Raw genomic sequence first — 16,358 nt, 5'->3', positions numbered from 1 at the left:
AAGAGCTGGGTAAGAGCAAACACCTGTTTGTCTCGCGTCTAGCACCTTTCCCGTCCACTCAATTACCGCTAGTCTCTCGTCGACATAATTACTTGGTATATGGTGGGATGTACTCTGGTGGGTCGGGTCAGAGCATGAGGATTGAGTGATGGGTATGTGTTCCTATGTACATTTCCTGGTCACCTAACCCAAATTCCAACGTAAAAGCCTCACTAAAAATATTGGAGTTCCACTAGGACTCGACATGTCCTCTGCGGGTAGACCTAGTGCCTTTCAGGCATGGTCGATTGGGGATGGTCCTGCATCGATAGGGAAGGTGAAGATGTAGTTGGGCTTTGAAGCCATGAGTCCGTTTCCTCCTGGTCGCATCTGCGAAGCGGGAAGCCAAAGCTTCTTGTCGGCAGTAACCCACATCTGATCCGTCCAAACCAGAGCGTCATCCTGAACCAAGATAGAGGCATAGCCCTCAGGAGTTACTTTCCAGATGGCAAGCAACGTGGTGTCACTGAAGTAAATGTTGCCATCGCCATCGATTGTAGTACCGCCTGTGCTGGGAGTCAGTGCTACCGCCTCAGCGTAGTCGCCCAGGCTAGCAGCTAGGGTGGAGTTTGTCAAAGTTGCGTCAACCAAGGCTGTCTTGATCTTGAACAAGCCGCCATTGCAAGGCTGGTAGTAGAACCACTCGCCATCTGGCGAGACTTCCATCTGATCGAGACCAACCGCGAGTGTGCTTCCTGCAGCACCGTAGCCCGGAACAAGAGTATGGTTGTACATCATTGGAAACCATGCCACGGCGGTTGGGTCGTCGGCCAATACCCGAACTCCTTCTCCAGTCGTCATGTTGAGGACAAGTAGTGCTCCAGCCGTATCACTCAGGTATGCGACATCACCGGATGGTCCAAATCGCACGTCGTCGATACCGCTGTTGGAAGCTTTTATATCGTCGAGGTAGTAAAGCTTGTCAACCGTGTCGTTGGAAAGGTTGATGCCAATGAGCTTGGTGGAGCGGTTAAGGCCCTGGGATCCTCCATCCACCAGCCAGTAGCGTCCATCAGGCCCAATGCGGGCGCCATCGAGACTGACAAAAGTCTTCGCTGGATCTGAAGTACTGTCGCTTGAATTGTAGGAATTCCACTCGGCGTTGGGGTAGAGAATCGTAGAGTTGTCGTCCAGAAGCTCAACTGCACGTGGGGGATCGGTAAGAGAGTATCTCTGCATCAAGAACTTGCGTCCATCGGCGGAGAACGCGATACCTTGAGTTGCCAGATCAAGATCGTAGACCACTTCGAGGCCGGGGGCGAATGCGCCAGCGAGGCACGCAGCGCTGAGGGCTGCAACGACACAACGGGAGATCATGTCCAGAGATCTGTCTTTCGCAAACAGCTGAGAGTTGTTGACTATGTCTTTGAGAAAGGGAAGAATGGATGTAATGAAATAGAAGGTTTGACATCATCTATTTTATATGATACATCTTAAAGCTAATCGTCACTGCACGCTGTGATCTTCCCCTTTCACATGACCTCGGCGCGTCGTCAGCTTCAACGTACGATACAGTCTCTAGCATGTTCCACAAGATATCGATCTAGTCCGGTATAAAGATCATCCATCGCTGGATTGTAAATTTTCCACATGTTGTTTGAATGATCTCTGCAAGGGGTAAACATTCAAGCGGACATTGGTTGATTACGCACTAAGAAGTCGTTCAGCTAGAATGCGCACGATCACTGCACAACCTGCTTACCGTGTACGGTGGCATGACTATCAGTGACGAGATCGATGTTTACAGAGATGGTGAGGAAAGTTGGGTAGACTTGATATTGCACTTCTGATATCACCAGCATACGAAAATAGGAGCTTCCTTTCCACCAAATTTCTTATATCTATCTATCCTACACTATCTGATGATCTCTACCACAGCCTTAAGACTCCACAAAAGGGCCGCAAAGAAGGAGAAGGGGGGAGATCGAAATCAGTCGCTAGATGGAAAAAGAAGGAAACCCCGCTTAAACAAAGTTCCTTTGTTTTTTTGTGGAGTTTCTGGTTCTGTTCAGTTCGAGGCGCTATTCCACAACCTGTGTGGCAGAGTAAAGAAAGGCCGTAAATGCGTGCCTATGTGTCCTCTCGTCCTCCTCTTATCGTAAGAGTCATAATCGCTATTCGGAAAAACCATGTCCAGACTCCCGCTCAATAGAAAATTACTCTGCTTCTGTATAGGTACAAAGATGTGAAAGACGGCTATACAAAGTGCCCGCTAATCGTATACAATGCAGTGTGAGAATTACTGCTGGTTCCCATAACCCATAAAGGTCAAGTCATCCAATGTAGTGGTGGGCTCGGCGTACAAGTTGTCGAATTGCCCTCCAAGCTGGTTGAAGTCGGGGAAGAAGTTGGACGTGTTGTTGAACGCCATCTGGCTGGGTGGCGCTGGGTCAAACAACGTGAAGTCCTCGGTGGGGCGACCGAAGCCTTGCATGGTCATGTCCATGTCCATGTCACCACCGAAACCCTCATCCATGTGTGGTGAGAAGAGAGTGACGTCAGGCTGAGCCATTGGTGATAGGTGCGGCAAACCGTTCATGGTGCTGTTCGCCGTGAATGGCAGCGGCGCGTAGTCGAACGCCGTGCTCATTGGAGTTGGCTGCTGGAAGCCTGTGTTGAAGTTTGCGTTCAAATTACAGGCGTTGTAGACGTCGTTGTGGTTGATATGGGCGTCTTCTGGGGTTACAGCATCCTCAAAGGATGTGGGCTCAGTGGGCGAATGTCCAGATGAGTAGGTAAAGTGAGAACCATCAGTCGTGATCGAGTCACGACGGAAATCGTCTTGGAAGCCGTGGTGACTCATAGCTGGAGTATTAACGCCGTAGAAATCAAAGTTATCGATCATGGGCACTTGAGGCGAAGGAACGAAAGGTGTGATGGGCGTAGTCATAGTCGCCGACATGGGTGTACTAATGAAGGGAGTAAGAGGAGTGGTGGGGCTGTTTTCGTTGCCAGTAGGACCCTTCTTGCGACCGTTGCTCTTGGAGCGAACATACTCCCAGCCATGAGCCTTCTCCATGTGCTGCTTGCAGTTGGACTCGCGCTTTGAGGCGTACGAGCATGGAGGGTAGAGACACTTGTACTGGGCAGGGGCAGCAGAGTGCTTGTCGTTCATATGCCTGTCACGTTCCTTCTCAGTCGGCCAGCCGAGGTCAAAGTACTTGCAGTTCTTCTCAGAGCACTTCCACGGGCGAGAGTGGGTCTTCTCGTGCTTGGTCAGATCGCAGGGTCGCTTAAACTCCTTCTTGCAGTCGCGGCAAGTGTGCATCACGTCTCCGGGCTTCTCGGACTTGCGTCGGCGCGCCATTGAACGGGTTACTTCGTCATCGTCCATGCTGTCCACGGAAGCGTCCGAAAGGCGACGCTTGATCCTGAAGGCTTTTGAGGCATCCTCTGAAATGGGCACGACTTTGCCATTCTTCTCCCTAACCAGCTCGACAGGACGGCCGTTGTGGCTGATGCCACCACGAAGCGTGATCTTCTCATCGCTGTGGATCATTTGATTAGTGCGGGCGAATAGAAAGTCGGCGGCGCGGTCATACCGTGAGTAATCCATCTCGTCGAGGTCTTCACCCTTGGATTCTTTTTCTCTTGTAGCAGCCATAATTGAAGCGTATCGTCTAATCTGTTCCATCAAATCGAGGAAGTAGCCGTCAGTATAAGGGCGGTCGGTTGGTAGTCGCTGGTCTTGTTCGGAGATGTACTGGACGGTCGTAGCCAAGAGTTGGATTGATCGTTCGCAGAAGCGGGAGTACGAATCCGGGGTAGCCGACAGCTCCTTTAAACCACGAAAAATGCAATAAGCTACTGCACTTTGAGAAAGACAACGGGTGGTTCCACTTACCGGTGCGAGGAAGATGAGGGTCTTCTCGAGGTCACGAAGATTTCGGATGTTCTTCTCACCTATGCGTCGGGGAACGTCCTTGACGAGGGAGTGAAAGTCTTTGAGGGACTCCTCGGCAAGAATGGGCTTGACGATGAAGTCGTGGATCTGCTTGCACGTGTACTCGCCGAGCACGTGATCCTCTTCTGGGGCACTGAGTGCAGAGAAGGACCTGGTGACAGCCGAGTGCGTTGAGCTGATGGAAGTGCTGATAGATTCACGGACGCTCAAGCGCTGGGTGCGAATGTCGTCTTTATATATGTTAGAATGCGGGGCGTTCTCGTCCAAGACGGGTAGCTGCAGTGACTCCTTACCGTATTTCGATCCACTGACGCTGGAACCCAGACCGCTGTCAGAAGCGTGGTCGTGGGGGCTGCGTTGAACTGCAGTAGGCTTGGAGTCTATGTCCATCGGGGTGTGGTCCAATGAGGTGCTATCGAGGACAAAGCTCGGAACAGGAAGGACCTCCGGGTCGTTGAGAAGGTCAGAGCCGGCAGCAGCGCTCTTATGGCCAGCGACCCTCGCCTCGAAGTCCTTGAGCAGGTTGGTGACGCGACGTACGCTAGGGTCTTGGATGGAGTCGTTGACTAGCTCCTCTAGTCTCTCAGTGCTGGTCGGTGAGCGGCGGGGCATGAAGTATCGGTCGACCTCACAGATGTCGGTCGATATGTGGGTTGGCGACGAGAATGTACCGCTCTTCCGGAGCTGCATGCCATGGGTGCTGAGGGGGGATGCGGAACCCTTAAGAGGACGGCGGCGGGGATGACGGTTCTGGTCGTGGGGTGCAGACATGTTGAAGTATGACTGGTCGTAGTACCGGTTGAAGTGGGAAAGGCGGCCTCAGGTGAGTCACGGACTGCACAGTTCCCCAAGCCCGGCGAACCAAAAGGACCAAGTGTGAGTGGTTATCGAAGCCCAGATCACGTTTTCATTGACCGGGAACGGTGGAACCTTTGCGGCCGCGGAAGCCAACAGGTGATAGGCTCGAGTGATGAGACTGATGCAGCGAGAGAGTAAAGGGCGCTGGGTCCTCTTGTCGAGAGTCAGAGGAGATGTGCTGGTATATAGGAAGGCGCAGCACGTGGAGTAAGACGGGCGGCGAGCGGCAAAAGATGCACAAGGGCGGCGGGTCTACGGTGCAAAAAAGACGACGAGGAGGGAGGCCTGAGGATTGGGATTTGGAACAAGAAGAGATACTGAGGAGCGCGGGCTGGGGGGGATAGGTGGTTCAAGAGGGAAGGAACGGGTTGTCGTCGCTTCCTCCAGTGAGTGGAGTGCACTCCAGGCAGCAGTGCACGGACATTTGACGTTCCGCGCAGTCTGCCCCTGCTCGGATCCTAAATACGAACTGCATATCATTATTCGTCCTTTTGCACAATCCATCACCTGAGTATCTCTACCGCGACTTTGGCGCGCGCGTTAGCGCAGGAATCGAGTGCGATGCTCATTGTGTCCTTCACCGCAATCCGACCGTGGTAAAAGACGCGGAATCACCAGAAAAGAGCGACAATTCCCCTCCATCCAGCGGTGACAGGACCCTTGCAAGAAACCGGTCAACCCTAAGAAGCGCAGGAACGGCTGTTAGTGCATGCTTATCACTGGTTAATGGCGTCAGGCGCCCTATAAGTGGAGGCTTGCGAAGGGCAACAGGGCTGTGCATGGATGAAGCCATTTCGCCATCCTCACCACTTCTGGTGGACCAACAACTAAGATAACTAAAACGTCGCTACTGATAAAGCCGCAGTCCCCGCTCCCTGGAATTGCACAGATGCGCACGCCGTCCTACCCGCTATTCCGTCGATGCGCAAACCGCCGTGTCCTGATGTTCTGGGTGTCGGCGCATACGTATGCAACATCGGTTTATTGGGCGAGTAGCACACGACGCCTCTCACCGGAATCGTGGGGGCCAGAAACACGTCGTCAACATGCATGTGATGATAGGGCTGCGCATGCAGGGCTGGGAGCATATTGATATTGAAGGCGTCACAGTTATAAGACGCACGGCGGGGCACTCCGGGACTAAGTGTAGTCGTGTTGGTTGTCTCACTCTCTACGTAGGTTTGCCACCCCCAGATGTTGAATTCCACCCTCTCTCACGCCTCGCTGCGGACAAAAGCTGGACACGGGAGCGTAGATGCGCACGCCGATCTTTACAGTCACGCCGTACTAATCTGCATTCGAACTGTCTGTTTCTTTGCAAGCTGCTCCCCTCATCTCGAACTCTAGTGCTTCTGATTTCTTTTGCAAAAAGCACGCAATGATGAGTCGTCATCCACATACACCAGCATGGAGTAACCAACCTTTTCTATCCTAGACCATTTCTTCGTGCTTCGAAAGTGCAATTGATTCACTACCATGCCAATTCTACATTATTGGAACCATTGGTAGGCCTCTTGATCATGCCACATATACCAACAAGCGTCCTTGACCAATACCTCCAACCACTGTATCATCATGATTCTGTCGCTGGATTTCCATCTATAACCATGCATTCTGTGACAAGCTTCTCTCACTACCCACGCCTTCTCATCCCAGTCGTTGATATCGCCTCGCCGCGCTTCCTCGACTTCTCGAGCACTCGGCTGTCGCCTCGTGTTGCCCGTAGTAAACCGCTCTTCATAGTCTCTCTTGCGCATCAGCCAGTACTCACTTGCAAAGCCGAATTGCTCTATAGTAAAGTCTGCGATATATTCATCGCCAGATCGAGTGGTAATGCTGAAGACACTGTGGCGCACTAGCGGATATGGTCGCTCACCCTCCCAGTGTATCACCCAGTGTGGTTTCGCTTGCACTGCCAGCCAAATTACCGTTGCGCCGACGCGGCTCAAAAGCGGCTCGAGATAGCACAGGAAGAGGTGGATGCTGAAGTCGCAGTGGTTGAACTTGTTACTCGCCGTTTGCTGGGCTGTAGAGATCCAGGGGGCGTGGACAGAAGGACCATATGCTTGTGTATACTCTCCATGTGGCGATCGAATCTCAATTTCGGTGATGATAAAAGGCTCGCCCGGTGCAGTTGGAGGTGTGACATAGTGGTGAACGCAAGATCTTGGCTCGTACTCCAGTACGAAGTTAAAGACGTGCCAGTACGGCTCGATTATGGATCGGACTTCGACATATTGTCTTGGTGAAGGATATCGTACCTGCTTTTCTGGCTTGACAAAGTACGAGCCGTAGGAGGAGAAGGCTCGAGTAGGTGTTTCTCTCAGTGGAGTGTGTTCTACCGGTTGATTTTGGCTTGATGGCGATTCTCTTGGTGTAGGGTATTCTGCCGAGTCTACTTGGCGTAACGGAGATGCGCTCAATGTAGAATGTTCCGTCAAACATTTCTGGTTTGATGGAGATCCTCTTGGTGTAGGACATTCCTTCAGCGTTGTTGGCCCGGCAAACTCCCGGTCATAGGAGCAAAGGATGTAGGGCTGGGCAAGGCGTAGTCGATTTACCATGGCTTGTTGGACGTGTATGAATCATATTACTGTTCAGTAGTGAAAATGAAGAATTTGCCGAACATATACTCTGAACTTTTTGCAATATATGATTACCATGGCTCAGGTATTGTGGTCCTGGAATGGTGTCTATATCGGACGCCAGCATCGTCTACAAGTGTCCAATCCATATTTTTCATTATCAAACTCAATGGCTGACATATGTCCGAAACACCACATGTGCGAAGTGAACGAAAATATTGAGGGCTGAGCCTGATTGAGTAACAACTGACAGTTGTTTTGGTTACGATGTCAGTGTTTAGAGTGGATTTTAGGACCCTGGCGACCTTTACCTGGATAACATGGCGGAGTGTGATGGCTACATCACGAATCTCGACGCTACACAGCTAATCAAGACGAGGATGTCGCCTTTAGGTCCAATCGTTGCCAAATGAATGTTCTACAATAGTTGTAAAATTCACGCTTTAGTATGCGATATACTTGTCATAGCTTTTGTGTCTTCTGCTGGAACGCCACATAGCTGGAGTATTGTCCATCTCACTCCTTTCAGCCAATAGGCGAACCATTTGGAATAAGTAACAACGCGGGGCGTGATATCAGGGACCATAGAACCGCTAACACGCGCCTAACAGGACAGCGAATATGCTGCTCGCTTTGTGAGTACCCGTACCGAAAAGAGCGAAGCCTCGCTGTTCCCTGGAAAACTGATCAGCACACGGTAACCTTTTCGCTCAACTCACTAGATTCACAATTATCTCCCCCGTTCTCGACCTGACAATCCCTTGAACGAAGTAACTATTCCAGTTATTCCCGCAGTCAATCAAATACAGATTATTATTATTATTTTTTTTGCTCGCGGAACGCGGTTCATGAAACGGCGACCAAAATTGTGCGCATCACGTTGCTTCGGACAAAGAATCTTCGTGGCAGTCAAAATGAACGTTGTAAGCAAAGACCACAAAGATCGGACCTATGTATAGGCACGCTGCAGGTTTCCGCACGCAGTGGATCAGGAGCAGCAAACTAATGTGATGTCACATGGCTCCGCGTTAAGCGGCTTGGCTCCAATAGTACTAGCGCTTTGACTTTGGAACCAACTGTGTCCAATAGGGCGCCAGACAGTATAGTTCTGTTTCAAGAGCCCCGTCAAGCTCAAACCCCTCGCGATGCTGTTGCCGCCGTCGTCGTCGTTCTGACTGTCAACCCTCTTTCTTTCGAGGCGAGTCTTTCGTCGCTCCCTTGATCAGTTCTTCTTGTCACTCTCTCTATCTAATCTTTAGGTCCTGTCGTGGCCGTTACAGTCTCTCTATAGGTTACGCTGGTTCGTGCCTGCACACGCTCTCTCCTGCGATAAACGCGTTATCGCATACTTGAAGTGTTTTCTCAGCCGAGTTTTCCAGGTTCATCGTTTGATTTTTCGCAAGATGTTGGGTTTTCACAGAAGGACGAGGTCTTTAATACCGGTTAAGGATTTGGGCAAGTATGATAAGGTGGCCATGGTTGAGGAAGAGGAGGAGCGAGATGGAGAGGAAGAGATGGAGATGCACAGCGCGCCTGATGGTGCGGATAAGTCGCGACGGTCACAGTTGATGCTGGTGTACCTCATCTTCCTTGCTGAGGCGTAAGTTCTGCTATCCATTCGTTCCGACTCATGCTAATAGATGGCAGCATCATGGCATCAAGTCTCCAGCCACAACTCCAAATGCTCCTTTCCTCCTCCGACTACTGCGGCACCCTCTCCTCATCCTACCTCCGAAGTATACTCGACTGCGCATACGCATTTGGCGGAACAACGGGTCTGTTCTGGGGATACCTCGCCGATCGCATGGGAAGACGGCGCGTCACGCTCATTGGGCTCTGGAGTATGTTCGCATGCTGCCTGAGCATGGGCTTCGCAACCAGTCTCGTCAGCTGCACAATCTTCCGCTTCATCGCTGGCATGGTCAGCTCGGCAGTCGTCTGCACGACCCTGACCATGATTGGAGACCTGAGCACATCGGCAGAGGAGAGAGCAAAGAACGTCGCCCGGTTACCTACCATCTCTCTCGGCGGTTCCATGGGCCCTATCATGCAACTCATGGTATCGGAAAGCCTACAGGCATACAACATGGTCTGGCAAGACTTCCCAACCCTGGGCTCTGAGTTAGCCTGCGGAGCCGTGTTGTTTGCCATTGCACTCACAGCGAGCATCTGCCTCAAGGAAACGCTTCCCCACCACAACGACCGCTCCGCAGATTCCGTCGACATGGACTGCGAGAAAGCAGCGTTTCTCCGCCGCGACTCAGAAGACACAAACATCACCCTTGTCGACTTTGCTCGCCCAGAGCCCATCACCATCTCCCAGTTCCTCCAAGCCCCTTCTCTCATGGTCCTCCTTTCCTCCTTCTGTCTACTCTCACTCCACGCATCAACCTTTGACGTCGTACTCCCCCACCTCGGGCACAGCAGCACAGACCAAGGCGGCATGGGCATCTCGTGCGACTGGCTGTCCATCGTTGTCCTCGGCGTGCGCGGAATGGCCGGCATGGTCCTCTTCTACGCCATCCCCTACGCCACCTCGAAATACGGTCTTGTCAAACTCTACCGCTCCGTCTCCGCCCTCCTCCCTGCAACCTACGTCCTAACACCCATCCTCGCCATCGTTGTAACCTGCTCCGGTCTCGAGCCCGTCATTTCTACCCTATCCATCTTCTCCCAACACCTCCTCACTGGCGGTGCAAACGTCCTCGTTGCCCTCCTCGTCCTCAACACAACCCCAGATGCTTTCTCCGCAGGCACCGTCGTCGGTATGATGCAAGTCGCCAGTCTCTTCAAGGCCTTTGCCGTCGCAGTCAGTGGCACCAGTTATTACTTCAGCGACGACCTCAGCGTGCAAACAACAAACTTTGCTCTCTGGACCTGCCTCGCACTCTTCGGTATCGTCGGTGCGGGACTAGCTTGGTTCGTCCGCGAAAGACCCAGTGTCGAGAAGGATTTCCCCAGCGAGGTTCTGTGCTGGGAGACGTGCTTTGATGCTGATGCTGAGAAGCAGTTTAGTCTCGAGGATGTTGAGGAGGTTTGATCGATCACAGTGTATCGTCATCCGTTGCATGTCCTGATGTATCTGTAGCGCGTCGTTGTTATTTTTTTTTGTTATTGTTGTTTTTTCCTTTGTGTTGTCATCTATCTCCTTAGTGTTGAGTTCCATGCTCTTATTCTTGGGTTGTATGAGTATATAGCGAAACATCGTATCCTGGCTCATTGGTCAGTCATCCATTTACCTTGACATAATTCTAACAAGTGCTATTTCAATGTGACTTGATCTATATAGGCAGTGAGCCTTCCTTGGGTAGGAACACGCGCCAGGATGGAAGAAAACCTTGGCCACTTGATTAAGGTAGGGGAGACCCAGCCAGACCATAGTAAGAGCACCTGAAGCCGCCGCAAATCACAGTTCTCTGGCTACCTTACGCAGTCGGCAAGTCGCCTGGCCGAATCGTCTCTAGGCGTAATGTCAGACAGCGCGCATCTCGGTAGCCCGCTACACAACGTAAGTATACGTACACTTCCTCTTGCAGTAAACAACGGAATGCGAAAATGCTACCGCGAACAGGCATAAGAAAAAACAGTCTGGAATACACGTTATTCCGTCGCAAAGCACTCCGCCAAGTACAGCCAACGAACCAGAGGGAAAACACTAACCAGACAACTTAGAGGGCGACCGTAGCACTATGTCTACTGCAACAGATGTAAATACTCCAAACCCCCTAGCGGCTAGGACGGAAAGCTCATGTACACCGCGAAGGGCGTCGCAATTCTGCAAATCAATGTCAGATCACATATGAAGTGGACAAGCACAAGGTCGCCAAAGCGGTATAAGCTCCCGGGTGGCAGGACGAGAGAAGTAAATCCGCTCATGGCTTTACTACCACACGACACTGTTAAGAGCATTGGCAGGTCTAGAGAACACATGTCACGACATCACATAGTAAAAAGAAGAGCTTGTTTGTAAATGCAATCGTTGTACACTATCGACGACTAAGTTTCTACGACCAGCCTAAATCAGACCGAGTGGTTGAGTATCTCTAATCAAACAACTTTTACCCATGAACGCCATACCCAGAGGTCCGAAACCCAGATTCGATGATCATTCCACATCATATCGTACGGCAGCACCATTACTTACTCTTCGAAGATGATCAAAGCAGATACACGAAAGGAATGTGCAAGGCGATGTCATAGAAGACGCTTAGTCGAAGGACTTCTTCTGTCCCTGGAAGTCACCGAAGCCACCACGGTTGAATGAACCACCGCGGCCACCACGGGCACCACCACGGCCACCGCCACGACCACCACCGAAGCCACGGCCTCCTCCACGACCACCACGGTCGCCGAAGCCACCGCGGCCGCCGCCACGTCCACCACGACCGCCACCGCGACCACCGCCGAAGCCACCGCCGCCACCATTGTCCTCACGAGGTTGAGCGTAGTCGATACGGATGGCACGGCCGCCGATGTCCTGGCCGTTCAAAGCCTCAAGAGCGGCGGTAGCCTCATCCTGGGAGCTGAAGTCGACGTATCCGAAACCCTTGAGGGAACCGGTGTCGCGGTCGGTGGGAAGAGAGACACGGGTGATGTTACCGTACTCTTGGAAGACCTCCTGGATGCTCTCGTTGGAGCACTCGAATGAGACGTTGCCGAGGAAGAGAGTGTTGCTGGGAGGGCTGCGCTTGTCACCGTACTTGTTGGCACGGGCACCGTTGGCATCGGGCTTAGCACGGGGAGTGCTGAAGTCGACGTTGAGCTGACGACCGTCAAGCTCGTACTCGTGCATCTCCTTCTGGGCCTTGGCGGCATCGGCAGCGTTGGCGAACTCGACGTAACCGAATCCCTTAGCACGGCCAGTCTCACGGTCAGTGATGACACGGCAGCCAACAATCTCACCGAAGCCCTCGAACTCGCGGCGGAGCCAGTCCTCATCGATGTTCCAGCTCATGTTACCAACGAAGAGGTTCTTGATACCCTCCTCAGCGGCGGGCTCCTCAGTCTTGGTCTTCTTGACAGCGGGGGCAGCGGCCTCCTCAGCCTTGCGCTTCTTGGAGGGAGCCTCGTCGCTCTCGGAAGCAGAAGAGTCATCGGAGTCGGCATCGGAGTCGTCAGAGTCGGAGGTAGTGGTGGCCTGTCAAAGTTAGTCTACGTCGTGTGATTGCAACATGGCAAAACTGACCTCAGCCTTAGCGGCGGGCTTCTCGGCCTCAGACTCGCTGCTGTCGGAGTCGCTGTCAGAGTCGCTGGACTCAGCCTTGGCCGCGGCCTTCTTTACACCGTTTGCCTTGGCCTTGGGGGCAGGCTTCTCCTCCTCGCTGCTGTCACTGTCGCTGTCCTCATCGCTGCTGTCGGACGAGTCAGAATCAGAGTCGGCCTTAGCAGCGGCCTTAGGAGCAGCTTTGGCAGGGGTCTTCTTCTCGACCTCCTCCTCGCTGCTGCTCTCAGAGGATTCTTCGCTCTCGCTCTCGCTCTCAGACGAAGAATCAGACTCAGGCTCTGGGGTGGGAGCCTTCTTCGACTTCTTCTTGTCCTTGATGTTGGAAGCAACTGACTTGGCAATGTCCTTGCTCTTCGACTTGGGGGTAGCCGCAGGCTTGGTAACGCGACCGGCCTTGACGCTGGCAACCTCGGACTTCTTCTCCTTCTTGGACGACTTGTCCGCGACCTTGGTCTTGCCCATTTTGATGATAGGTAACTAGATCTACTATGTATTAGTATTGTGTAACGTGCGACGAAAGCGCCAATGATTTGCGACAAGAAAAAAGGAAAGAGAGGAGCCGACGGCAATGACGCCGTGGCTCAGGCGCTGACACCCGAAGGCGGCCATATGCGCCAGTCTGCTTGGTCTGATTGTCTCAAATTGCGAATAGCCCACTGGTATCTCTCGAGACCGCACGAAGCGGATATCCCTCAAGCCCACGGAAAGCCTACAAGAGCCCACAGAAAACCGAGCTTCAAGGCAGCGTGTTCCCACAAGTGCCGAGAAGACGGGAGATTAACCCTCATAGTAGCAAAAAGCCCTCAGGATGATCTTGTCGTGCCCTGACGAGCGACAGACGTGCCCTCTGTAATGTGTGTTAAGGAAAAGCCAAACGTTGCCCACTGACTTGTAATTTGATCTGGTACTGGATGTTGCCCTCAGTAGCCCACTTGAGAATCGCGAAAGCCCTCAGTGTAGATTTCGAACTGTAAATGGTTCGAGAAAAGTTGTGAAGAAGGTTGGTGGTAGATGGTACGGAGCAAATGGCTGGGAGCGCGCAGTTTATGTAGCAGAAGGATCAGCATCGAACTTTTCAGCGGATCCGGGGCTCGAGCTTTGCGCTAGAGACGCGCTCTCTCAAGGTACGCTAGAGTCGCCCCACTGCGAACTCCATCCAACGGCGGCGGCGGTATTTCCCTGAGGCGAGCCCTGGAGGACTCAGAGTCTTGAGGATGACTGTTCTTACTGGGAGTGGAAGAGTTGTGGTAGTCTTGTTGTGATAACACTCGGAAACCTCTAATCTGCAAAGTGCAGTGGGTGCATCTATCATGGATCTATACTGACAAGTCTACTATCCACGAACCTTTTCATCAGAGAGCACCATATGGTCTAAACAGTCAGCGGACACATTCAACCATAGACAGTATGTGTGCCGAGGTTCTCTACTGGGGTCTCGGGATGGTGCTTGTGGCAGCTTCTTCAAGCTTCAGTGCCTCTATTTTATTTTTGCGGTACCGCAGTCTCCGTCGCTTTCAAACGTGACATATATACTACACATTCATTTTAATTGAGAGAAACCGATTACCAAGCCTAGGTAGTAGCCTCAACTAAAGGCGCTGACTCTCTTCGTTCGAAGATATCTGGGTGTAGAACTCTTCTCCCGGGGCTCAAATGCAGGGTGCCGACTAGCTCGGATGCGGTAACGCGTAGAACCACCCGCCACGAGTCCTCGAATCCCATGCAGACCCTCACCAAGCTCAGCTCCAACATGGCATCTCCAGCAGCCCACAAGCCGCGCCGGCGGCGAAAGATCGAGGAGGGTTCCCTCGCCCAGGTCGCACACGGTACCCTCGATCTCGACCAGTCCACCAATGCACGGAAGCCCGCGTTTCCTCTCGTCGCGTTTCTCTGGCCAGCCAAAGGCACCGTCTCGCAATGGATCACTATACCCCTCATATTGATGGCAGTCGGCCTGTTCAGATGGACTGTCAGCTTATGGGGTTATTCGGGATACCAATCACCGCCAATGCACGGTGACTTTGAAGCTCAGCGGCATTGGATGGAGATTACGAAACATCTGCCGGTGTCGAAATGGTACTTTTATGACTTGCAGTGGTGGGGACTGGACTACCCGCCTTTGACTGCATATCATAGCTGGATCTTGGGTATCATGTATGTGGAAGTACTGGACGTTGAATACAAATACTAACCGTTGTAGTGGCTCTGCTATCAATTCGAAATGGTTCGCTCTCGACGAATCACGAGCTCTCGATGACCCTTCCCTCAAGATATACATGCGAGCCACCGTCTTCGTATCCGAATACCTCATCTACGTACCTGCGATGGTCATCTTCCTCCGTCGATATTCGCGACTCGAAGGAGTCAATATCTGGGAGTCGTCAATTGCGCTAGTAGCTATCTTGATGCAACCGGGGACCATACTGATTGACCACGGGCACTTCCAATACAACACTGTGATGCTTGGATTTGCAGTGGCAACACTCTCGAGCATGATCGCTGGAAGGCCGCTGTGGGGATGTGTCTTCTTTGTTGGAGCGCTAGGATTCAAACAAATGGCCTTGTTCTACGCGCCTGCGGTATTCGCATACCTGCTGGGCATCTGCCTCTTCCCGCGGATCAACATCGTACGATTCCTTGCAATTGCGCTGACTACTGTGGCCGCTTTCGCTGTTTTGTACCTTCCATTCCTGGTGGGCATCGCCTACAATGTCCATAACGGCTTCGACCACACTCCTCTGGAATACCCACCTTTCCTGAACCTCAGCTGGTTCATGACGCCGTGGGACATGGACGCCTGGTACTTTCCCTACGTTCTGGAACTAGGACAATCAATACACCGCATCTTCCCTTTCTCCCGCGGATTGTTCGAAGACAAGGTTGCGAATATCTGGTGCACAATCCACACTTTCCACAAGCTCAATCGATATCCAATCGAGTTACTTCAGCGGCTCGCGCTACTCGCCACCTCCGCTGCTATCCTGCCACCGTGTCTGATCATTTTTGTTAAGCCCAAGAAGCAACTCCTTCCACTGGCGTTTGCAGCAGTCTCCTGGGGGTTCTTCCTCTGCTCATACCAAGTACATGAGAAGAATGTCTTGCTTCCGCTGTTGCCTATGACATTGCTTCTTAGTGGAAAGGATGGCCTGCTACCCTCCACTCGCGCGTGGGTCGGTCTTGCGAACATGCTCGGCGTTTGGACAATGTTTCCTCTGCTCAAGAGAGACGATCTGCGGGTTCCGTACTTTGTCATATCCCTCTTGTGGGCCTATCTTCTTGGCCTCCCTCCAGTTTCTTTCTCTGCCTATCAGGGGGGTAGCCGAAGTGGATTAAACGTATTCAGCAAGATCCTCCATCTCAACATCTACCTGGCCATGATTGGGTGGCACGTTGCAGAGGCCTTCTTTCCCCCACCAGCCGACAAACCAGACCTCTGGGTTGTCGCGAATGCGATTGTTGGAACAGGCGGCTTCGGTATTTGCTATCTGTGGTGCTTGTGGCGACTTGTAGTCAAGAGTGAGTTGTTGGGGGGAGGAAAAGACAAGACGCAGTAAAAGTTGGCAGTTTTCTATTGTCGTACTTTAGCACTTCTTCAAGATACCCAAGTAGATTTTGGAGGGAAGATTCCGCCCAGTTCCATATATTGTACAGCGAATACAGAGTGTCTATGCCCAACGCCACCCATATGCTTGTTTGTTGTACATGTTGTATACATTGTCGTCCCGCACTGTGCTATATCTTGAACCCG

The 16,358-nt window shown here is 52.3% G+C and overlaps 7 protein-coding genes across 7 annotated transcripts; 3 read left to right on the top strand and 4 right to left on the bottom strand.

The window, feature by feature from the left end:
• Positions 1-273: 273 nt before the first annotated feature.
• Positions 274-1,356, bottom strand: ALTATR162_LOCUS7758 (uncharacterized protein; the record flags this gene model as incomplete). The annotated part of the gene is made up of 1 exon (XM_043315387.1): positions 274-1,356. The coding sequence occupies one exon, from the start codon at positions 1,354-1,356 to the stop codon at positions 274-276; it is 1,083 nt and encodes a 360-aa protein (XP_043171322.1).
• A 398-nt stretch (positions 1,357-1,754) lies between these two features.
• On the top strand, positions 1,755-2,101 carry ALTATR162_LOCUS7757 (uncharacterized protein; the record flags this gene model as incomplete). Its single annotated transcript, XM_043315386.1, has 2 exons — positions 1,755-1,791; positions 1,839-2,101. The coding sequence occupies 2 exons, from the start codon at positions 1,755-1,757 to the stop codon at positions 2,099-2,101; spliced, it is 300 nt and encodes a 99-aa protein (XP_043171321.1).
• Positions 2,102-2,278: 177 nt separating this feature from the next.
• ALTATR162_LOCUS7756 (uncharacterized protein) lies at positions 2,279-4,714 on the bottom strand (the record flags this gene model as incomplete). The annotated part of the gene is made up of 1 exon (XM_043315385.1): positions 2,279-4,714. The coding sequence occupies one exon, from the start codon at positions 4,712-4,714 to the stop codon at positions 2,279-2,281; it is 2,436 nt and encodes an 811-aa protein (XP_043171320.1).
• A 1,577-nt stretch (positions 4,715-6,291) lies between these two features.
• Positions 6,292-7,365, bottom strand: ALTATR162_LOCUS7755 (uncharacterized protein; the record flags this gene model as incomplete). The annotated part of the gene is made up of 1 exon (XM_043315384.1): positions 6,292-7,365. One exon carries the CDS (start codon positions 7,363-7,365, stop codon positions 6,292-6,294), a length of 1,074 nt encoding a protein of 357 aa, XP_043171319.1.
• Positions 7,366-8,861: 1,496 nt separating this feature from the next.
• ALTATR162_LOCUS7754 (uncharacterized protein) lies at positions 8,862-10,426 on the top strand (the record flags this gene model as incomplete). The annotated part of the gene is made up of 2 exons (XM_043315383.1): positions 8,862-8,986; positions 9,034-10,426. The coding sequence occupies 2 exons, from the start codon at positions 8,862-8,864 to the stop codon at positions 10,424-10,426; spliced, it is 1,518 nt and encodes a 505-aa protein (XP_043171318.1).
• Positions 10,427-11,593: 1,167 nt separating this feature from the next.
• On the bottom strand, positions 11,594-13,072 carry ALTATR162_LOCUS7753 (uncharacterized protein; the record flags this gene model as incomplete). Its single annotated transcript, XM_043315382.1, has 2 exons — positions 11,594-12,523; positions 12,572-13,072. 2 exons carry the CDS (start codon positions 13,070-13,072, stop codon positions 11,594-11,596), a joined length of 1,431 nt encoding a protein of 476 aa, XP_043171317.1.
• A 1,258-nt stretch (positions 13,073-14,330) lies between these two features.
• On the top strand, positions 14,331-16,164 carry ALTATR162_LOCUS7752 (uncharacterized protein; the record flags this gene model as incomplete). Its single annotated transcript, XM_043315381.1, has 2 exons — positions 14,331-14,764; positions 14,811-16,164. The coding sequence occupies 2 exons, from the start codon at positions 14,331-14,333 to the stop codon at positions 16,162-16,164; spliced, it is 1,788 nt and encodes a 595-aa protein (XP_043171316.1).
• Positions 16,165-16,358: the final 194 nt, after the last annotated feature.

This window comes from Alternaria atra (assembly GCF_907166805.1).
Source record: "Alternaria atra isolate CS162 genome assembly, contig: 28, whole genome shotgun sequence".
Lineage (NCBI taxonomy): Eukaryota > Fungi > Ascomycota > Dothideomycetes > Pleosporales > Pleosporaceae > Alternaria > Alternaria atra.
The sequence above is the reverse complement of the archived record's forward strand: the minus strand, read 5'-3'. Positions and strand labels throughout refer to the sequence as shown.